General features: G+C 38.8%; 1 protein-coding gene across 2 annotated transcripts; it reads left to right on the top strand.

The window, feature by feature from the left end:
• The first annotated feature begins 206 nt into the window (after positions 1-206).
• On the top strand, positions 207-22,623 carry VRK1 (VRK serine/threonine kinase 1). 2 transcript variants are annotated; one of them, XM_072427848.1, is made up of 13 exons: positions 207-364; positions 5,811-5,989; positions 7,110-7,165; positions 9,855-9,924; positions 10,844-10,931; positions 11,147-11,255; positions 11,633-11,725; positions 13,646-13,778; positions 15,559-15,679; positions 16,097-16,155; positions 16,655-16,830; positions 21,058-21,148; positions 22,403-22,623. In XM_072427848.1, the coding sequence occupies exons 2-13, from the start codon at positions 5,821-5,823 to the stop codon at positions 22,480-22,482; spliced, it is 1,245 nt and encodes a 414-aa protein (XP_072283949.1). In that variant the 5' UTR covers positions 207-364; positions 5,811-5,820; the 3' UTR covers positions 22,483-22,623. The 2 variants fall into 2 exon arrangements, with proteins under 2 accessions (XP_072283949.1, XP_072283950.1); XM_072427849.1 differs by lacking the exon at positions 207-364 and adding an exon at positions 1,489-2,431.
• The last annotated feature ends 1,686 nt before the right edge of the window (positions 22,624-24,309 follow it).

Raw genomic sequence — 24,309 nt, 5'->3', positions numbered from 1 at the left:
TTTTTTACAGGACTGTTTTCTAGTAAGTAACCCTATAATTATATGATTGCTTTAACTACTTTGCATGTTGTATTCTAATAATATACAAAGTACTTTCTTCATTTATGACTAATATTTCCCTTTTCCATGGCAGGGCGTGCCTCCTCATCCACACACTTTCCTCTTCGGTGACACAGCCCAGACTGCTGGTAAAGAGGCGGGAAAAAAAAAGCTTTCCTTCGCCTCAGACAGCAGCGGCCGAGCCGGGTCACGTGCCTACCCGCGACGTCCTCACGCTGGTACGTCACCGGGGCGCGCGCTGTCTATGAGGCTGCGCTTTCTTGTGAATTGAGTTTCCCGCGCCTGGCTGGAGAACCGCTCTGAGGTAATGAGAGCCTGGATGGAGGGCGGAGGTGTGTGTATGTGTATATCGGGTGGATTCGGCTGGCTGTCAGAGATAGGGGGTAATGTGTGTGGAGTCCGGACGTGATATGAAGATTGTGTGACTTGTAACATCCACACAGGTCCTGTGCTGGGCAGATGCAGGAGGAATTGAATAAGAATGCAGAAAATGTATAGAGAGAGAGAGATAGAGAGACAGAGAGTCACGGAGACACGAATGGGGAGGGCTACTATCAGTGACAACCCTAGAGACACACATAGAGGAATTCTGTCATAGTTGTCACCAGAACAAGTATCTCACATTAACTCTTTATGGCTGTTCTGGTGACAACCTTTGGAGCTTTCTGCACTGCAAGGGTTAAATGTTTGTGTAGTTGGGGTGTAAATAAATGTTTTTAACCCCTCATTACTCTTCCACTGATGCTCTTAGGGATGTGGGTGGGGCTTTTGCTTATATTGCAAGGCTATTGGTCCTTTTATTGTAGGGTATACTTTTCTATTGGTGCAGCTTATGAATGTCACATGGATCATGTAGGAGCCTGCAGGAGGGAGGGATGAGTTAAAGCGGACCTAAACTCAGAATATTTCCTTTACAGGGAAGGGTAGACAACCCATTTATTTAAAGTAAACATTTTGTTTGTGTATTTTAAGTGCAGCACCGCCCCCTTAATTCTCGATTGCCTAGGCCAGGGGTCGGCAACCTTTACTATCAAAAGAGCCATTTTACCCCCTGTTCCACTAAAGAAAAATAGTCTGGAGCCACAAAACATAAAACAAAAGTTTATAACTTTTTTAAAGTTTTAATCTGTTACTTGTTACAACAAAACAATACAACAAACAGAAGTGCAGTGTGCATGTGTAGGCCTGCTTTGAAATGCATTAAAAACTGAACCATGACCCTCTGCCCACTAATGTATCATCCTGTTACGTTAGACGCTGGAGGCTTCTATCATAAGTCGATTTTTTTTTTTTTTTGATCGGTAGAGCTCTTTATGTTCTGACGATGCCTTAGCGATGAAATTTTAGGGAGTGTTAGTCACATGGCCCCCACTTGCAACTCTAATTTTGTTCACCTGTACCCCCTTCAGCAATGTGTAACAGGGTAGATTTTTTGATGGGCAATGATTTTTTTATGTTGTGACGATGGCTTAATGATTAAATTTTAGGGTGTGTTAGTCAGAGGCGTTCCCCACTTGCACCTACATTTTTGGTTTTGTACATCTTCCTGTTCTAGAGATATTGGGGTTCAAAATAGGAAAGGGGACAGGGTAGTGTAGTATGACATTTCTAGTTTTGTGACCGGTAGGCATAAATTTGAGGTTAGCACCATCTTGCTATGTAAGTGGCCCCGGGGGTCTATAATTTGTATGTTTAATTTCGGGCTTCTAGGGACACTTACTTTTTAAACAGCAACCCTAATGTTCAATTTTAACTATTTTTTATAAATATGTTTAAAATAATTATGATTAAAAGTTGTTAAAGTGGGAGATTAAATTTGGGGTACTGCTTGCTTTGAGGTTGGTAGGACATACTGTTTAGGAGATATGGGGGTTTGTACTCGAAGAGATGCAAGGCTGCATTTATACACAAGCACAGCTGTGAAACTTTCCTGATGATGATGTCATTGTACAGGCCCCTTGGTAGATTTATTTCACGGGTTGATTTATTTGTTAGAACACTGGAAGGGGAATCCTCCTCCTCTACAGTGTCTACGGGAGAAAGGGGATCCCCCATCAGGGATCTCCCGTCGGTGGCCGGGGGGGGGTCGAGAATGAATGTGAGCCCAGAGCACCCTGGCATACCTACGTCGCACATCCCGGGAGGCTCTTGGCTGTGCCTTTCGTCTAAAGGGGTGAAAAAAGATTAACTCACGCATGTGCAAGTTTTTTTTCCGAACTACGTCACCCGTTCTCGAGCCTTCGTCGATTGACGTTGGAAGAAGAACCAGGAAAAGAGAAGATAGCGGCGCCTGGGATGCCAGCCTGAAGATGGATACCGGGACAACGTGGAAGAATCCTTCAGATTATTCGACTGCTCTGCGGGATCGAAAGTAAGTGTATTTCTTTTTTTTGTTTTGAGCACTTTTGAGTTTACTTCCTTTTTAATTCTCGATCGCCTAACCGATCAAGGCTGAATAGGAGCGCTGAGCTTCCCAGGATACCTATGTCAGGCATTCCAGGCGGAATGACTTCTACTTCTGTGCATGCCCGAGCATTCCGGAGCCCTCTCATTAATAGGGAAAAAAATTGTGTCTCACACATGTGCAAGTTTTTTCCCCAATCTACGTCACCTGATATCACGCCTGCACTGTGCGAGATCGGGTGATGGAGGAAGAAGGCGGCGCCTGGCGCTCCCCCTGCGCAGGGCTGAGGACTGATTTCAGGACGAAGCAGAACCTGATGGAAGAAACCCCCCCGATGTATAGACTAATCTGCGGGATTGAAGGTAAGTGTGATTGTATTGTTTTTGGTTTACTTTCGCTTTAGGTGCTGGTTATGTCCCCTCTAGATTTAAATGAGCTTGTAACTCTTGCAGTGCCAAGCCCCATTTGTGAGAAAAGTTAGGCTTAGTTCACATTAGCAATACCAACTCTGCCATTTTCTTCTCCTGAGTGCGACTTCCGGGCACCTGGGATTAGTAACAGGCAGTAAGTGGTAGGCTTTTTCAGACCTAGCAGTATATCAAGCAGTAGTGGTTTTTGGCATGAGAAATTAGTAAACTCGCAGTCAGTGTAAATTCAGCCTAGCTTCAGATGTGTCCCTTGGGGCTATATATAGTTAAAGTGTAATGCAAAAATGTTTCACTTAGCTTTAGGATGACAAGCCCTTAATCCATCCACAAACCTAGCCCAACAAGTCTCATGTTACTTCGGCTTTCCTCTTCTTTCTGAGGCTTGCAGTTCTGTCCAGCGCCATTATCGTCTTCTTTCTTTTTGGTTCTTCCTCACTTCAATCCGATTTTGCAATGCACCTGTGAGTTTGGCACTTTTTTTTTTTTATTTTTTTTTTACATTATAGGAAAGCCCCTATTGACGCATGCTCAATTTTGGTATTTTCATGATCACGATGATGGCCTTCAGAGATATTAATTATAAACAGTATTTATATAGCGCCAACATATATGCCCTGAAGAGCTTACAATCTAGTAGGTGGGGGAATTTACACACAATAGGAGGGGAGATATGTAGTGGTGGCAAGTAGTGATGGTTTCAAAAGACAGAAGTAGAGGGATAGGCAAGTTTGAAAAAATGGGTTTTGAGTGCTCTTTTAAATGAGAAGAAAGTGGGAGCAAGCTGAATAGGAGGAGGAGATCATTCCAGAGAGTTGGGAAAGCTCTACAGAAGTCTTGTATCCGTGCGTGTGATGAGGTTATGAGTGAATGAGCCATCTTCACTTTTTGGCACATCACCCGAACTCGCACTGCACAGGTGTGAGATCGGGTGACATAGCCCGCTGCTTGAGATCGGCATCTCTTTCCCTTAATAGAAAAAATGCCCCTAATCTCGGACATGCGCCGAAGGAGCACCCAGAACCTAAGGCTCTGCGCTCCTGTTCAGTCTTGGTGGCCAACCGGTGGTCCGCGAGAAAATTTTGGTGGTTTGCACGTCTGGCCAGTGCACCCTGGCCAGAGCTGCGGTTCATGTCTCCCGCAGGGGTTCTGGCATTGTGACGTCACTCAATTATTTTGCTTCCTGCCCAGAGGCTTTACATTTCTTCTGAAGGGCTGTATGCTAATCATCTATAGCCTCAAGGAGTGGCCCTATAGAAGTCTTTTGGGATGTATTCCGTATGTATGGCTAGAACTCAAGGAATGGGATAACAACCGCTACAGAAAGAGATCTAGAGGTTTAGGTGACCATATCTTGTTTTACAGTGTAAAAAAATGTGGGAGGGGATTGATATTTATGCTTTGATATGCTGATTAGATTCAGATAGCTTCACAGTTTTTGACTGCATTTTAATTTTTTTCATAACTTCAAGCCCTTATGAGGCTGCTAACTGAGACTTCCAGGAAATGTGTATGAAGAGTAAAGCCGCATACACACGTGAAATTCTTGTCGTTAGAAAGGATCTTTCACGATCGTTTCCAACGACTATTATTGAACAATGCATGAACGAGATCTGTACATACAGCACCGTTCTGCTCTATGGGGAGGGGAGGGGGAGAGCGACGGAGGGGCACCCTGCTGCGCGCTCTCCCCCTTCCCTTGCATTAGGATCGCTCCTTGTTCATCGTTCGTGGATCCGCCAGGACGGATCCACGGACGATCAACGATGCGTGCTGTACACACGCCAGATTCTCCCCCGATATCTGGCCGAAGCAGATTATCGGGTGAGAAAAATTTGACGTGTGTACGTAGCTTAAGACAAAGTATTTAGAAATACTGTAATTAAATCAGTAATGTAACCTGCAACAAATCTAAAAGATTTATGCCCTATTTACATTGTAGCACTGCAGTAACGCAGGATAACAGAAGTGCTGTTGCATTGCATGTACAGCTGTGTTGGCATCAACCTTAAGTAATTATTGTAGTACAGCATGATTACTTAAGAAGGCTCATAGACCTTCTTAAAGCGTACCTAAACTCACAATTTTCACTTTACATAAAAGGGTAGACAACCCTTTTATGTAGAGTAAAAATTCTGTGTTGGTTTAAAAAAAAAAAAAAAAAAAAAAGCACCGCCTACTAATTCTAGCACATGACATGCAGCTCGATTGGCTGTCAGATGTCATGTGATCGCTTTGAAGCAGCAGAGGTGCACAGAGAGAAAAGAGAAGACGCCAGAGTATGTCTTCTCTTTTCTCTCTGTGCACCCCGCACCCCCCCGGTCCTCAGAGAAATTTCCTTCCGTGAAACCGGTCCCTGGGGCCAAAAAGGTTGGGGACCGCTGACCTAGGCGGTCGAAAATGAATAGGAGCGCAAAGCCTCCCAGGATACCTACGTCACTCATTCCGGGAGGCTCTTGGGTGCTCCTTGTGCACATGCCTGAGCATCTCGGGAAATTTTAGGGGGAAGCCAATTAACCTAACTGCATGTTTTTGGAAAGTGGGAGGAAACTGTAGTACCCAGAGAAAACCCATGCAAACACGGGGAGAACCTTCAAACGCCATGCAGATAGTGCCCTGGCCAAGATTTGAACCTGGGACCTAGCGCTGCAAAATACATAGTGCTAATCTCTAAGCCAGCGTGTGCATGGCTACCTGTTGGGGAATTTTACGTTTTCACACACCTATGTTCTGAAATCATCATGACAAACTCTTGTTTACTGTGTGCAGTAATCTTCCGCAAACATGTGATGCAGTTGTAACATGCAGTCTTTATTGTTATAATTTAACAGTTGCTGTGATGCCTAGCTGTATAGGGAAGAAAAAAGGTGTGTGATGTGTTAAAGGCTAATGAAGTGTTTAATGCTTTTCTTTCTTGGTAGCCCTTAAAAAATGCCTCCGAAAAAAGCAGCAGGATCAGGGTCAGGTGCCAGAAAAGCTCCAGCTAAGCGAAAGTTGGCAGAGGAGTTCCCACCTGGGGAGGTACTCACTGATTCAGCCAAAAGACAGTGGAAATTGGGACCACCTATTGGACAGGGTGGATTTGGACGTCTTTATCTTGGTACTTTTTTTTAAATTTTTTTATTTTCAATAGTCCAGTTTCCGAGGTTCTAAAATTGGAGCTGGAAGTACTCTACAAAATGCTTTTTCTTTTTATGTATGGATAGTGGGACATCTTAAAAGCGTTGTATCCATTGCTTCCTGTTCTGCTGACCATCAGTAAGGGGAAAATCCTCAACAGGACATTGAAAGCAAATGAATGACTTTCAGATGTTTTATCCCCCTGCACCAATTGAAATGTTTTAAAAAATTTCCATCCTCCCACTTGTTTTTTGTTAAATTGCTTTCAACATTAGAGATATGAAATCGACAAAAATCTAAAGCCTTCTTTCTTGATTGACTGGTCACAAAGGCAGAAATTATAGTCGTGAAGGGGTTAAAATGAAAAGATCAGCACCCAATTTTTAGATCTCGTGGCTTTTACAGCCATTGCATCTTGGCAAATACAATGGTTTTCGATTTGTATGCGTAGGGTCTCTTGTGACCTATATTTGTAGCATCGGGGACCTGTAACCCTTCTGCAGTTTCTGACTTATGGATCACTACACAAAACTACAGTTTTGTTTTCTAAGACGTAAGATTCATGGAGCGTCACAGCAGAAGATGCTTACACAGCGAGATTGAGAAGTCACAAGACTCTAGGTACAACTTCAGTAAGCTGGGAAAAAAAGTGATTTGTACATAGCAGTCTGGTTGTATATTTCAGCAGCAAGTCATCTAATTGCTTAGCATATTGTAAAATATAGGATATCTGGAAGGCATCCAGGTGTTTGCAATACATAAGGCACTTTCAGCTTTTATATTTTCTTTGTGGCAATTTTAACAAGATTCTCCTTCTAAAATGTCTGCATCCAGCAAGATGACCTACCACAAAGAATATAAAGTGTTTCCATTATTCTGAATTCCCTCATTTGTTTAGGATCATGTTTACACCTGCATGCCCTTCAGTGTTGAAGGTCTGGTATGTTTAACATATGTTACAACCAAAGGTGTTAAATGTGATTTTGCACCATTTTGCTTCTTAAAAAGAAAAAAAACAAAAACAAAACTTTAAAATGCTTGTTTAATGTGAATACACTTTTTTATAGTTTTAATATTGTTTTTTGTTTTTTCTAAATCAGCTGCTGAAAACTCTTCTATAAACGTTGGACCGGATGCTCCTTATGTCATAAAAGTGGTAAGAGATCAATGTAAGACCTTTATGTTTTGTCAAAAGCAATGCTTTATGCCAGGGTAAATATAATAAAGGGTACCTAAACTCAGAAATTTCACTTTACATAAAAGGGTAGACAACCCCTTTATGTAAGGTAAAAATTCTGTTTGTTTTTTAAGAGCAACACCCTTTTTTTTCTCTAAAAGCACCGCCCCCTAATTTTTGATCGCCTAGGTGGTCGAGAATGAATAAGAGCACAAAGCCTCTCAGGACACCTATGTCACGCATCCTGGATGCTCCTTCTGTGCATGACTAAGCATCTCGGGCATGCGCAGAAGGAGCCTTTTAGTTAGAAGAGAAAAGTTTGCCCATCTCACACATGCGCAGTGAGATAGGAAAGTTTTTTTTTTCCAACCTATGTCACCCAATCTCACGCCTGGGTTGGGTGATGTAAGAAGAAGAAGAAGAGGCGAAGAGGGAGACGCAGGACCCAAAGGAAGACACCTCCGCACCTATCCACTGCGCTGCGGGTTTGAAGGTAAGTGGATTTTTTTTTTTTTTTGAGTTTAGTTCCTCTTTAAACCTATGGTACTTAAATTACTATTCTATGCAGACAAAGATTCTGTTGGATGCTGCCATTTTGTTTGCTTGGTGGCAAAGTGACCTTTTGGGATTTGTTGCTGTTATTGACGCACCTTTTAAACTAAACACCCTAAGATCTTCATTGGGGTTGCAGGAGATCAAAAAAGTGATTTTGTTGCTTAAAATTAAGCAACAGTAAGTGATGGCAAACTACTTTACCATTTGCTGAGTTTGTGTTGTATATGTACAGCTATTTTTTTTTTTTTTCTATAACCCATTTTTTAAATTGACCTGTCATAACATAAATGCCTACTGTACTTTTTTCAGTTGTTAAATACATTTCTACACGTCCACTGTGCATTGTACATAAACATTATTTCTTTAAGATTTTCCTGCCATCTGAATAAAAAAATAAGTGTGCTAAATGTATTGTTACTTGTTCACAACAACTAGTCACCTATGGAATTTTGTTTACAAACCCAGACTGTAAAAATTAAAGAGTAGCTGAATGCTATGGGCAAGAAGAAAACTTACTTTAACACGTTCATACATTAAGCCCTTTTTACTTTGACCTTGGTCAGAGCTGACTGATGAACAGTAAAATAATTGCCATACAATACTACTAAAGAGAAACCACAGCCTTTGTGTGTATGAGCAAATATAACTGACTGCCCATTTAATTTAATTGCATTTTTTTTATGGTCCTGTTAGTTTGACAATAATGTGGTCATCACTTAGGGTATATGGATTAATACGCATTTTTATTTTCTTTTGGTGATAATGTCTTGTAAAAAATATTTTTTATTCAATCCATTGACACTAACAATTTTTTAAAAAGTTAATTACTGATGAGCACAAAATGTATGTTTCTTGTTTTGTGTTGGAAGCTTGTGCCTGTTAATCTGCAGATGAAACACAATACAAAATAATAAAATACTTTGCATCTTTCCATCTCTTGCCTTAACAGAACATATAAACAATCTGTTTGTTTTTTGACCATAGCAGTTGACATTAACTGTTCATATTTACAAAAACTCTTAACCACATTGTGACAAGTACGGAGGTGTGTGAGTGAGACAGAAAAGTCATTGGGGGTTACACATGCTCCCTGTACTTTTTATGGGGTTTTGGTTCTGTTATGCCCACTAGGTCCATTGATGGGTAAATAGGGTTAAAAACTAAACCACTAAACTATTTTGTCACTAGAACATGACTAGAGGTGAAATCTACCAAAATGTTTCTTCAGTTGGCAAATTTCCAGAAGAAAAGAAGGAATTTTCATTACTTCTACTACTAAGCTGCCAAACAGTTTGTCTTTTAACCTTTCATGAGAAAAAGTACTAACGCCATTTTCAGCCATTATTAGGACATCCCCCTGTTATGTTTATAATATTATCTATAATGTTAAAGCGGAACTAAGCTAAAGATAAAAAAAATCACGCTTACCTTTAATCCTGCAGATCCCTTGATCCATCAGGAAGTTTCTTTGATCAGGTCCTGCGTTGTCCCCATATCCTTCTTTAGTACCTTCTTCGTACGTCACCCAATCTTGCACTGCGCAGGCGCGAAATCGAGTCACATAGATGGGTGGGGGGAGAGTTCCAATGTCACTGCGCATATGAGATCAGAATTTTTTTCTCCCATTAAAAGGAGCAGCCAGAGCCTCCCGGGGATGCATGACGTATGTACCCGGGAGGCTCTGTGCTCCCATTCAGTCTTGATCGCAGGAGGAAAAAGAGGCAATTTTTACTTTGTATAAAAGGATTGTCTACCCTTTAATGTAAAGTCAAAATTTGAGTTTAGGTACGGTTTAAGAATGCAGCTTAATTATTAGAAAAAAGCACAGTCACAAAAGCAGTGAGACTTTAAGGGGTGCAGGTTCAGGCCTTGGAGCCATAGCAACCCCTTTATAAAATACCTTTGACATGAGTACCACAAAAGCCTAAGTTTTAAGTGCCTATCAATTAAGTAGAGCGATGCTGTTTGAGTTTTTATATATGCTTCCTTTTTTCTTCTGCGTTTCATCTTTCACTAGATATCATCTGTTAAAAAGTCTGCTGATTTTGTTTTTGTTGGGACAGAAGAAACATGAACCTTTAGACAGGTATTAAAATACATTTTTTAATTGTAGGAACCAAGTGATAATGGGCCCCTCTTCTCAGAGTTGAAGTTCTACATGCGTGCTGCTAAGCCAGAAATGAGTAAGTTAAACTTTTTTTTTTTTTCTTTTTCATGTTTTCAGATATGGCAGTTTTAAAGGAGTATGTTACAAAACTAAGAAGTAGAAGCTTCTGCCGTTAACAGAAAAGCATGTAGAGCTTCCAATCTGCATGTAAATCTTATTTGCAAATTCTGTCACCCTACACAAAACCTGCTTATGTAACTTTTGCATATGGTACTATCAAATGTTGTTTTGGAGAATGTGTTTTACAAGGATAATAAAACATTGTGTGTGGAGCACACGTTCCCTTGTAATGTGGGACATCGCAGAACTTGTCAGCCCCAGGCAGTATCTTATATTTCCCTGTTTTGACAAGTGGACACAGATTCCCAGTATGTTTTGTGGAATCCATAAAAAATGGACAAGCATAACACCCCAGCGGTAATCCCGAGTCACACTCGGGGGCGCCAAAAACATAAAAAAAAACACCTTCTTCCTTTGGCCTCCCCTGGCGTCCTGCTCGTCCCTGCAGGTCCTCGGGACACATCTTCTTCCTTCGATCTTCAGCCGTCGAAAGCAGAGGCGTTCTCCGGGGCTTCCCGGTGATGTCGGTGCATGCGTCGGTTGGTGCGAGAGCCACGGCGGGAAATTCAAATAATTTTGTGTTGGATTCAATATAAAATAACTGTATTGAGTCCAATACAAAGATGTATGTGTGTGTGTGTATGTATGTGTGTGTGTATATATATATATATATATATTATAGGCCTGCAATGTAAAATAAAATTAGAATTAGATTGCTAGGGGGGTTCATCCTATCTGTTCTGTCAAATGCCTGCTCTGCATGTCTAGTAATCTGAAGTCCCGTGTTGTGAGGGTAGTGACTAATGCCTATATCTTATTGGTAGGAACTCTTCTACTAATAGAACTTGATCATTGATTTTTTTTTTTCTTTGTAGTTCAGAAATGGATCACTTCTAATAAACTGGATTACCTTGGTGTGCCCAGATATTGGGGTTCTGGATTGCACGAGAAAAATGGGAACAAGTAATAAGTTCATACCTCACTGGTATTGTATAAATGCTGTGTTTTATTAGAGAAAACTTGAATAATTCTAGACTGGCCTCCTTTTTTTTTTTTTTTTTTTTTTGATAATATTGAAAGTAAAGTGAATACTAAAGTTCCTATTTTCATATTCTTTATTTGTTTTTTTTTAATGTTTTCATAAAAAGCATACAGAAAATTTGTCTTTCATCTTTCAGCTACAGGTTCATGGTGATGGATCGATTTGGGAAAGATTTACAGAAGATTTTTGAGGACAGTGGGAAACAATTCCCTCACAAGACTGTATTACAGCTGGGATTGAGACTGGTAGTTATTTTGTTGCTTTATTACTGCAGCAGTTGTTATATTCATTTTTCATTTTCATGAACAAAAGTGCCTTCACCTTATTAGCTGACCATACTTTCTATCAATTGTATAAGATTTAAAATTACATTTAGGCTCTTCTGCTGTTACTGCCAGGTATTCTGTTCTCAAAGCTGTGTAAAACCGCACACATACGTCTAGTTTCCAGAATCCATGTAATTGTTTTTATAATCATCAATACATATTTCAAACCTAGTTTAAGCATATGTATAGAAAAATGCTTTATAGACTCATTTTTTGACTGTTTTTAGGTTTATATGGTTTAAAAGAATTTACAGCTTCATAAACATTTGTGGTTCCTTTACTTTTTTGTGATTTAGATCGATGTTCTGGAGTATATACATGAACATGAATATGTACATGGAGATATCAAAGCTTCCAATCTTCTCCTTCATCACAAACATCCAGATCAGGTACGTTAAGACAAATCAAAAGTGTCCTTTTCTGTAGTAACCTTGTTTTTCTTTATTTCTAATATTTAGTTATTTAAAATAAATTATGCTCGTATGGAAGAAAGTGAAAGTCAAGGCATTATTTTTTTTTTCTTACCTAGTGTGTCTTACTGCTTGTTTGATTGCTTTGCAGGCAGCAAGTTTCTGTCCTGGTGGGATAGTAGTGACACTGGAATAAAATGGCAGGTACTCTGCTACATGGTGCTGCAATGGCTCACTAGAACTTTTACTAGAGCCTTTCCCACTTAGAGGCTGATTTACAGCAATATACCACACTATGACACGCCTAATCGTTGTGTTACAGAGAATTCTCTTAAATCTGTCATGTGACTAATTCTATCATATTTCTGTAGCCACCACTTACATAGGCTGCATCTTTCAAAAATGTTATTTTGGAACTGGCCAGACATTGACTTTTGCTTTAAACCACAGTACCTCATTCGGGAGAGGGGACCAAAACATTATAACATGTATGAAAACTGCTTGACAAGTGCTTTTTTTTTTTTTTTTTTTTTTTTTTTTTTTTTTTTTTTGTTTTATGATTCTTCTCATAATGGCAAAACCTTCCTGACAAAACATCTTCACCTAGGGTAAAAGGCACTCTAGATGTTTAACCTTCTACCAGCTTTTAGAAATATAATATCTCTCAGGTTATCGTTGCAATATAGAAGTGCTTCGTTGTCTAAAATAAAAGCTTTCCGTGTTTGTATTTTTTCTTTTACACAAATAAAAGGATCGGTCCCTGATGGTGAAGGGCATGTTTCAGCACAGCAAGGGGTTATATACTAATGGTGCTTTAGCTACAAGGGAAAACAGCCTTCATGTCTAATGTAGACTAAAAAGTCAGCATCAAAACTGCAAAGCTACCAGGTCGGTCTTAAAATAAAAATGTCATGCACGGTTAGCTAGTAAAACCCTTGTTTCTGTTAAAGAAACAAAAATCCTCCCCATGTGATCTATATTTACATTGTATGCACTCTTACCTTTCTAATATTTAATGAAATTGAGGTTTGTTTTTCCAAGTTTTTTTGCTGATATATATATATATATATATATATATATATATTTTTTTTTTTTTTTTTTAATTTATCACAGCTTTAGGAAACTATTTGGCTGCAAATTAAAAGGCAAAGTTTGCTTCCCTATTTAAATAAAACTACATGTCCCTGTGTTGCTATGGCACATATGGTCTCTGACATCCTAGGAAGTGATGGAGAAAATTGCTCTAGCATTGGCTGCTGCTGTTTTCAATTTCCTCCCACCAACCCCTTTATCTGTGAATATGTGATTTGTGCTGTGGCATAGGTCACCTGACTGATCTGGTAAACAAAAACTTCTGCTCACGCTGAAAGTTTGGGGGCGTACAAAAGCCACATATTTACTTACTATTTCCCCGTATGTTGTTCCATCCTATTTTTCTGCTTTTTTTTATCTTGTTGGTAATAAGATTTGTGGCAGGTCACTGCTGCACATCTCGGTGCAGAAGTTGGACTGCACAGTGACCTGTTCTACGTTTGGTTGTGAACGTGTTGGCAGGTATAAATGATATGTCTTGGGAAAAAAGTCCAGGACTTCCTCTGTGTCCCACTGACCTGACAGATGGAGCATAGGTCCCAGTGATTACAGTTATGTTATGTTTTCAGCACTCCCAGCTACAGAATCACTTATCTTATTGGCACATCATGACAAAAATAGTTTTTCAGCACAGTACTGCCTGAAAATAAAATGACAATAACATATGCTGCACTAGCAGATTTGTATTTTTATTAAATTAACACTTTTTAAAGCACTAATTACTAACTGTAACTCCTACAAGCATCTTATCAGGTATGTTGGATTCCTTTCTGTTAATGTCATAAAAACACTGCCTGGTTTTTGTAGGTGTTCTTGGTGGATTATGGCCTTGCCTACAGATACTGCCCAGATGGCGTTCATAAGGAATATAAGGAAGATCCCAGGAAGTGTCACAATGGCACAATAGAGTTTACAAGTGTTGATGCTCACAAAGGAGTTAGTAAGTATGTTTTAAGTATCCTTATTTTTGTCTGTGACTGTGCTAAGTGAACCTGTCATAAAGGTAGTGCACGCAGGCTTTTTATTGACCCCATTCTGAAAATGCAAACCAAGAAGCTCAAAATTGCTGATTTGCATTTACAGAAACTTATGTTATGACCATGTAAAACAATATTGGGCTAAACGCCCATGGCTATGTTGATTGTCCTCGACAACTCTCCCTTTTTCATTTCACTTTGCAGCAATGCTTATCAGTCAGGTTAGCAGGGGCTCCAGACTTTGCTCTCTTGAAGAGGTGGAATGGCCAAAAAATCATGTCAGATGCCTGACCTTTGTTACAGCATTGGTTTAAGGTCACTTGGCAGGTTTAGCTCTTCAAAAGAGTGCAGACTGGAGTCTTTCCCTTGGATTCATAGGTATTTTATATTTCCAAGGTTTCTTTTTTTATAGTTGGTTTATGCTGTTGCCACATATGCTGCTCCTATGACATGGGTTAGTTTAGCCCAATTTTTGTCACTTTTACTGGGCTGATCAGTCTGCATGTAAATGGGGAGAAAAAGGTTTAAAATACCTAATACAGAATATGTGTAAATACACCATGCAGTTATCGTAATTCAGTATTTTAGTACTTAGATATTCACATATTACTGAACTCTGATCTTTCTTCATCTTTTCGCTAGCCAAACCTTTGTATTCATCAGTGCCAAGCTTTTTATTTCCCTTTGATTGTATTGATTGTTTGATTGTATATATGCGTGTAATACATAGGAGCGTATTAATGCGTTTTTATAAATATGTAATTTTACAGATAAATGCAGTTTCTGTTAAACTCTCATCTTCAGTTAGAATAAAACCAGATCATTCTTTTTTGTTAGCATGGAATGGTACATAAAAAAATGTAAAGGAGACTACAAATATTGAGCAAGTGTGACTCTTTCCCTTTATAACTTCAGAAGCCCGGATAACTAGTTCTTCACAAACATCATATTGAAGTGTTTGGCTCAGCTGTTCATTTACTGTACTAAGGGGGTGCTGTTATTGCCGAAGTAATTTGTATTTCTGTGTATTTCTGTCCAAACAACTTGCTAGGCCTCCTACATACAGTATGCAAATTTCCCTGGCACCGTTTACGAGTGTGACATCCCTAAAATTCTTAGAAATGAGTCTCCAGACAGATGAAGAAAATAGTTTTATTTTTCACAGCATTAACCGACTGAAGAAAAACAAAGCCCAAACAATTCAAGTGGTTCTCTGTAGCTTTTTCCTGTAGTATGCAGTCCGTGCTGGAATGGCTTTTTGGTATGATAATACCAGTATTGTGTACAGTTGTGGCTTTTCCTTCTTCGCATGTTTTAGCTGCATAGAATAAGAAAGGCAGAGAAAAGCTAGGTGAGACTACTATTGCATGAGCCAATCTGTTCATCAGTATAAGTTAGTGAAAATTTGGTAAGTGCAAAAATGTGTGAACTTCTTAATCATGTAACCTAAACCTAGGCAACTATAAATCATTGTTGGTGAGATATAGGAACAGATTATTTTTTCTCGTTTGGGTTCTCTGTTAGCCCAGTAGCAATAAATAGGGCTCCATTAACGAATGAGAATACATTGCGTTCGCATGTGCAGTAAAAAAAAATGCATTTGTGAGGCCCCTATACCATTTAAACTTCTTATTATTCCGCAGCGATTTGTATTATGGTAATGCTTTATCTCATTTATACTGATCTTAAAATCATTAAAAAGTTGATAGTTTCCACTTAGAGCTTTGTTTATGTTTATACCAGGTCCTTCAAGAAGAGGCGACCTAGAAATTTTGGGTTATTGTATGATTCAGTGGCTCTGTGGCAAGCTGCCCTGGGAAGACAACTTGATGGACCCAAATTATGTTACAAATTCAAAAATAAGGTACGTCTGTTTCTGCCCTGCAAGTATAACATCTGTTTAATGAGTTGGAGGTAACCGGTATCTGTTGAGAGAGAAAAAAAACTTGTCTTGAAAGCTGACATTCTCTGTGCTGTGATTATTATTGTCAACCGGTATACTGCAACTGATGTGACCGTTCTGGCGGTAATGGACATCTTGTGACTTCTTCGGAACATCCAATGTTTTAAGGGGCCACAGGGTTGAGAAAGCTGTTACTGTTGCCACCTTAGCCTTGACATGGCTTCATATTTCCCCCCTAAAAACCTAGAAATACCTGGGGTAGGCCAGTTTTTGCAATACCCATCAAATTTTTAAAGTTTAATATTTAAGTTATTCTCTGTTCCACTAAAGAGGAATAATATTTAATAGCGTACTTTTCCTTTATTTCTGTATTTTCAGATATTGTGATGAAATCCCATCACTTATGGACTCTTGCTTCCCTGGAAAAAAGAAGCCAGGTAAGACCATAATTTGCAAAACATAAGTTAAAATAGGAAGATTGTACACAAAGATTGTGATAAAGGGCAATAAGACTGAGTCACTAACATATTGCTTGGTGTATAGGTCATACTACTGTTCTATAGAGATGGCCAGCAATGATAGCTGGGTGGTATATAGATGTGCCTTTCTTTACTTCTTAAAAATTGTGCTCAGCACTTTGTTTTATTTATGATATATATTACTCCCTTCTTTTTAGAGTCCAGTATAACTTGAAAAGCTTGGTATTTGGAAATATAAAATAAAGCTTCTTTTTCTTGTGTTTAAAGCTTTGTGAAATAACTTTTTGTCTCTAGGAGGCCAATCATCACCATTTTCTCCTAGTGTCAAATAATGGAGTACACTTAAATGTACAGTCTTACTTTCACCTTCTTGGATCTATCACTGGGTACCTAGACTTAGAGCACAAAACAAATGTAAATTAACTGTAAATAATGGTTCTCTTATTGTTTTGAATAGGTGAAATGTCAAAATATATGAATGCAGTATTGCAGCTGGGCTATGATGCTAAACCTCCGTATAAGAAATTGCGAGATATTCTTTTACAAGGCTTGAAGGCATTGGGCAGCAAAGACGATGGGAAGCTGGACTTCCCTAGCAGCCAAAATGGACATGTCCCTGCAAAGGAACGTAAGGTATGCCTACAAAACCAGTGCAACGTGTATAGAAATGCTCATACCTGCCATGTCTCTATAGATCTCTATGCAAACCTGTCTTAACCGCCTAAATTTAAAAAGGAATATATTGCACAAATATGTGAAGCAGTTTTTTTCCCACAGTGCTGGAAAGTTGAGTAGTTCTACTTTAAATGTTTTTATATGATGTATCATGTATACACTGCATATGAATAAAAGGTTTAACCCTTATGTTGCCAAGGATGTATCCTTGCTATGGTTAAAATAAGTGTATGGTTGCAGCATTGTTTGGTAGTTTTAAGGACCTATTTTTATATGAAAAGGGGCATTTTAACGTGTGTCATAAATAGGTAAAAATTGTTTTAAAAAAAGGGTTAAAGCCAATCTCTGCACCTAAATTTACTTATGGCACCTGTTCCTCAGAACAGCCAGCTGCCATTTTTGAATAATTTCATACATCCACAGAATGCCAGAAACTAAAGGCGTTATTATAAATTGAGGAGCTTATATAGTTTTAATTTTGTTTTGCTCTCCTTGTTTTTTTGTTCGCCAATTAGATTGTCCACCACACTGGGTGGCATAGTAGGAAGGCACAGGGACAGGAAGAGTTCTTTACCAAGTAGCCTCCACTTGCTAATCTACATTCCTATCCAACTTAATGCTATTCTATTCTAATGATCTGATCAAGGTCTGATGAAGTAGATCGTACTAAGCGGATTTTGCGGCTTTGTCTGACTACAAGCTACAAAGGACTGGAGGTCACACAGACCTATTTCTTTTTCTTTCAAATGCACCAAAAACATGAACTGACGTCACTATTAATGGCTGAACAAATTTGATTTTAGATGGTAGCAATTGTTTTCAATGCTAGAACCTTGGCAGGGTCATGTTACAATTCCATTTAAGTTGCATGTAGTACAATGTATTGTGAAGGGGGAGTTTAATATGAAAAAATCCTTCTGTAGGTTCTTAAAACAATGCAGAAATTCCCATCCCTGCATGTCATTGGATGTGTGCCAGAAACTGCAGCATGTGATTGTTTATTTGTGAGGTCCCCTTGTGCATTGCCATTCTCTGGCCCCTTTAAATTCCACACTCCTTTTTAAGTGTTAGCTGATCATTATTCGAATACAAAAAAAATTCTGTTACCATAAGTGGTAATTCCTATTCATCCTAATGCTTTGCAGAGTTGTTTTGTTATGGTATCCAAATGGATTGCAAACCCCAACGAGAACATTGCGTTTTGTAGATGGATTCACGGTGCACTATAAATTTTCTCAATGCAATATTAATGCGCGTAGCTGAACATGATTTTTAGGGTATGCGTTCCTGACCAGCAAGTTATATAGATTAGCTTGGTATAAACTAATTTTTTTTTTTTTTTTTTTTTACCAATCTTTATAAACAGATTTTTTTTTTTTACATTCTGAATGCAATTAGAAGAAGAATCGTGGTTTATGCTCGAGTCTTACCTTGTCACAGAACAAATCGCACACCAGTAATAACTTTACTCTGGATTTGACAGCAGGGAGCTGTCAAAAACAAGTGCAGTTATTAAAGATTTTCTTACACATTTTACATGAGGACAATGATGTGAGCTGCATGTTTGTCCTTACTCCTACCTGCATCCTCCAGTAGAGTCTTAAGTTGTCGCACAACTTGTCTTTCATCTCCCACAACAGAAAATAAAGCGAACCTTGTACACATAAGCATCCAGAAAATGAACGGCCTAAAATGGCAATGATATCAATTATCAAGCTAGCGAGTGAATGATAATGTAAACTGCAGTTCCTTGAATTTACTAGCACACCTGACTGCTACATTTGCCCAGGAGGACCGGTATCGAATGATTATGTACATTTGTATGTCTTTATAAGATGTCATTGCTGCAATTTTTTTTTTGCATTTCTCCAGTGCAAATAAAAGCGAAAAATGAAGATTTAAAATCTGACTTGGTTGCAGTATAGCTGAAAATGTAAAACTTATCTTCTTTTGAAGTAGATCTAAACCCTGTGGATACCCACCTGTCCCTGTTTGATCGTGGCAACCACTATCGTCTCCCTCCTTTTTACCTGTGCCAGGATGATATAACTCGCTTGCAGGAGTTCATTCATTCCTGCACCCGTAGGGGAAGACGGGATTGCTGGGTATCCCTGGCAACAAATGGTGAGCTGCGCATGTGCAACTCAGCAAATTTTGACAGATGGGTAGGTATCAGGCAGGTAAGAAATTACTTATTGCAGAAAGGGCTGTTCTATTTTCAATACTTACCTTCTTTAAAAAAAACCTAATGGCATCATCACTGGGTCGCACTGTACCATTGCTTTGTATTCTGATTTTGGCTACACCCTCTATCAAGTTGCATATCTAGCACAGTCAAAAATCCTATCCCATGCTTGTTTGAGGGCAGTGACTTGCTAGGAGGTCAATCCGGCATCATAACTGCCCCAAAGCCTGCAACTTCAGGGACAGAACTGTCACATATTTATATCTCCATAGATTGCTAATAAACTGTCTACATTGTAAAGGTCGAAGAAGCAGATTGCATAGGTTACCTATTACTTGAAGGCCTAGTCAGTTGGGCCATTCTGTTCAATTAGAAATGGGTACTTTTGTGGTACTGTTGCATGTGGTCCTAGTTTCATAGGCATTGCCCCTCCATCCTGTCTTGTTACAAAGATGTTTGCCATATTTATGTATAGTCATGGCTAGGGCTTAAAAGTGATCATTGCCTTTCGAATAGATACATGTGAGCTTTTTAGAAATTCTCAGTTTTACTGCATCATTCATCCTATGATTGTCTTGAAAATGTCATAAATAACGCAGAAATGAACCTTTCATTTTAAGCATTCTGTAAAATCTTGTGGAAAAAGCCTAAAAATATTATAATTTCCAGCTTTCCATTCTGCCTGTGCATAACGGCAGCATAAGCAGAGCGGTAATGAGATCCGCTGTCTGTATTTCTGGTCCGAATGAAAAGTGTCTGTGTGTATTCCTGCCTAATGCATCACAAATCTGCTGACATGCTAACCTTGAAGTCCTAGCTGGCGATAATCAGGCCCGTGCAGCGGCAGAGAAGATGTACCTAATGCACTCCATCAATGCAGTTTGCATATGGGAGTTCCCACGGGGGAGCTGTTCTGTGCCAGCTGAGGGTTACCTGCCCATTGCCGTTATTGTATGTAATTATCAAACCAATCTGTTCAGCCCAGCAGGGTTTAGATGGTAATCTGAAAGCGGTGCTCCTTCAATGAGAAATGGATTGCACTATCCACCCCCTCACCTTTTATCCCCATCAGCATTGTAGCCATACAGCTGCATTCTTAGCATCAAAGCTTCAGACCGTAGGGAAGTACAATTGTAATTTTATATAATTGTCCAACAAGAGCTTTGTCAAGGAAGAGCAGAACCTGTAAATATACCTGGGGAGGCGTGGGGGGTGGTTGGTATGAACTCTGTGAATTATGTGCATGCTAATTGTTGATTGTGCCTGCAATTAATGTACACCAAACCTCTCACTAACACATAAGAAAAAAAAAAACATACAAAAATAGAGATCGGATTCTTTTATTGTATGTTTAAAAATACCAATGTATGCTGCGGTGTACATCAAATAATGGGGTGAAGGTTAGGAATGCAAAACAAAACCTAAATGGAATCGTTAAACAGAAGAGGAAAAAGGGTTTTTTCATTGATGAACTTTCTGACTAATTGATAGGGGAACAATTGAATAATAGATAATGAGTAGGGTGAAGGACACTGATGGGTGATTTTAAAGAAGTGGAATTGAGTGAATATTTAAATATTTCCCAAGATTGGGTATAGTCTAAAAGGAAGAAGAGGATTTCAGAGAGTTAAATGAAAGGAAAAAAAGCCTTGCATTTGCATGTGGAATAAGGATATGATCAAAATGAGTAAATGTCTTTTGCATTATTTGGGGATGAAGTCAGAAATGTGTGTTTATCATGAGAAACTGGTAAGTGTTATGAAAGCACCATTGTAGTATGCAGCATGTGAAAAGTCCAACTTTATCCAGTACCTTACTCTTAATCTTTCATTTTAATATGCCATTCAACCAGTGCTTTTCTCACACTGAAAAAGTCAGTGAGATTCCCTTTCCTGCAGCTTGTTTTTTGCCTTTTGCCCCCATAGGTTTGGTTTAATGTGAACATCATAGAGGTTTAGTTTTTATGCAACTTGCTGGATGAGCATTTCTTGTTTTGGCAGAGAAAGTTGCCTAAACCTTCTGAAGATGAAGTGGAAGATGAGGTGGAAGAAGAAAGTTCACCGGTAGTGGCAAAGAAGAAACAGCCCAGAGGTAATTTCCTTGTGAATGATTCTTCTGCACAGCGCAAAAGAAATTAGGTTTCAGACAATGTTGAGTGATGTATTTTTAGAAGTAGTAATACTTCTAATCCCGAATGGGATTGTTTGATGTAGTTTGTGTTATTGTATACATAGTGTGTGTCCCTAGAGCAGTTTAAAGCTTGTATAGTTAACCTGTTCTGTACGAGGCAGGGATAAACATTTGTTTAAATGCCCACTTCCAATGCGGTTATTGCCATACTTTGGTTTCCTGCAGTTGCAAAGGGCAAACCCTGTGTATGCACCTATATGATGGTATCAGAGCTTATACAGGCCTGATTGCGGCTCTCTCCCTCCCATGTGACAATGCTGGTGCGTACAAATTTGCTGCTTGTTGGAAGGAGTGGCATACTTCTGTACTCACAGCAGCAATGGAATTTCAGTTTAAATTGTCCTTTACTACGGACCTAAAATAGCTTAACTGAAACAAGATGATAAAATAAAAATGTCATCATTTATAACAGCATTAAATCTAAAATAGCTGCTACCATAAGATGCTGTATCTGGAACGGCATGCAGTTGGTTGAAGAACGTTCTGTAGTGCATTGCGTACATTCCAATGACGTACTCCAAAATAAGCCAGTTATGGTTCCTGTAAACCTGCTGCAGTTGCTCTGCGGGGCGGGGGCCGTGACCCTTAGGTGTCATCTCATTGATCATTGCCACTTCCATAAAAGAACTACAGATCATAAAATGCTGAGCAGTAGACCTAATAAAATGGGGGTACAACCAGAGATGTTGCACTTTTGGGGGGTAATAGTACTCAGGCTTTTTTTAAGGTGGAATGTTTAGAAGCATGGATAGAGCTCCGCTACCATTCTACATAAACTGTGCCCCTACGGCAAAATCATCAGGTATGTTTATTCCAAGAACATAAGTACAATAGATGAGAATACTTTACACTATACTCTGCACTACAAAGTGTGTATCTGAAGTGTTGAGAAATGTTAGAGCCTTCAAAGTCTAACTGGAACAAAGAGCAATAGCTAAACCTCTGAGTTTTTACCCTTCTCCTAACTTTTATGTATGAAGAGTGAAAGTTGCTTTTCGGCAAGGGAGGATAATATACACAAGATTTGGAATGGAGTTTGCCTTGGTAACATGAGATGCTTTTTGTAATTTACATACAATTTGTATATTGTGTCTTCCAAAATGCTTATTTTTAAATCTGTGCCCCTAACATATCTTTTAATTGTCTTTTGTATAGGGCGCCCTCCAAAATCTGTTGCAGCTCCTTCAGAACCACCTGCAAAGGGACGAGGACGTGGACGGGGCCAGAAGAAATAGTTGTATGTCATTTTTATATGTGTTTTTTATGTTTGTATGGAGAAAGTTTTGGTCTCTTTTCAGAATAAACATTTTAATATGTACTTGTTATATTCTTTGTTATATTCTTTTAAATCTATATTAAATAAGAAATCAAAAGTACATTATCCATTATTTTACTTTACTTTTGCGTGGAAATTGGTGAAACCTGTATGCTTCTTAAAAACATGCGTGTGTTTATGGAGTGTTTGTGGTCCTTGAAAACAAACTTTTCTGCCTATCATGAGGTTTATCCAAAGCCTAAAACTTGAAGTTGACTTTTTGTCAGTGACTCTGTGGATGTGATTTTCTCTCTACGACCTCTTGGAGACGACAGGTTACAGTAACTTAAAACAAAACAAAAAAAAAAAAACAAAAACTGTTCTTAAGGTGAGTAAATGAACATTGCATTTAAAAGATGCCATCCATTGGGTTGATTTTAGTAAATTCCAGATCTATTTAGCCACAGCCAAAATGATTGGAAGTGGTAAAATTTTGCTAATATATCTATGTTTTGGGGTCATATTTCAGGTTAATTGGGCAATTTTGTAAAAATCCTTAACACTTAAATGATCCTATTTTCTATCCTTGTTTTCAGTTTGTTTATTGAGGGGGAGACATTATTAGTGGTACCACATCCTTATATACATTGCAAAATGTTTGTTTATGTTTGTAATGTTTATTCCATTAAATATTCATAAAACATTTTCTAAGATTTATTATCCAATTCTTCATAAATTAAATATACCGGTTTTTTTTTTTTCTTACCTTAATGCGTTTTGCTGTCAAGCTTCTTCAGAAGGACATTTCAAGAAGTCATTGTATTGTTTTCATTTTAAAATGCAAACAAATTATTAGGGTGTTTAATATTTAAAAAAATTGCTTGCAATCCTTCTACCTAAATCAATAGCAAATTTCCACCTTTCATGCCCATCTACAGGCAAAATGCCTGACTTGCCCATCCCTTCATCCCATCCCTTTCTAAACTATCCTTGTACTTATTAGGAAAGATGTCCTCTAAATCAATTGTTCAGGTGGTCATTGATCCACCACTATATAGGTACCTGTGCTGGCCAATCCCTGCCTGCATAAAAAAAAAAAAAAAAACTTCATCCTTCTACGGACACCGGGCTAAAATGAGCCATTGCTAGTATTGGAAGGGATTTTTCCTTTGGGGCTGGCCTACAGTTTTTTTTTTCCAGTGTCCTCCTGTAGGCAGTGATGTATAAAAATGATTTTGATTAGCTCCTAACCTAGAACATGTGGTTTTATACATTTTATATGGTGCACCTAACTTGCACAGGATATTGAGCACTTGATAGCTTGGTGTAACTAACCAACCAACATATGCATTTCTTTTTAGGACTGGAGAAAATTAAAAGCTTCCAGGAAAAGTTTGGAACTTTTTCTGCCACCTGCTGGCTGCAAGCCGTAAATATGAAATTTGGATTTAAATATGTTGCACAAACAACTGTACATTCGCTACTAGTCCTTTGCAGAGGTTTTTAGGCTTTATATATGTGGTTTGCTCATTAGGTTACCATCTGTGGAATCTCTACAAAATGAAAATGTGATGTAGTTTTTGACAGCCCGGAAGGAGTTTACATTCGTTTCCTGTGGACCATTCCTGTATCTGTGTGCCCATTCTTAGCTCATTGCAAGAGAGCTGCCTTTAGACTGCATTTACAGCTCTTGATGACTCCAGTTGTGTGTAAATATTAGAAAACAGCAGGGTAATACATTCCAAGAATCACTTGAGTAGTGCTGCAAAGACGAGTGTCCTTACTGGTATTGTAGTCATACTCCCAA

The sequence above is a fragment of the Pyxicephalus adspersus genome, chromosome 12 (assembly GCF_032062135.1).
Source record: "Pyxicephalus adspersus chromosome 12, UCB_Pads_2.0, whole genome shotgun sequence".
Classification (NCBI taxonomy): Eukaryota; Metazoa; Chordata; class Amphibia; order Anura; family Pyxicephalidae; genus Pyxicephalus; species Pyxicephalus adspersus.
Note: the sequence above shows the minus strand (reverse complement) of the source record. Positions and strands in the feature narration are given on the sequence as shown.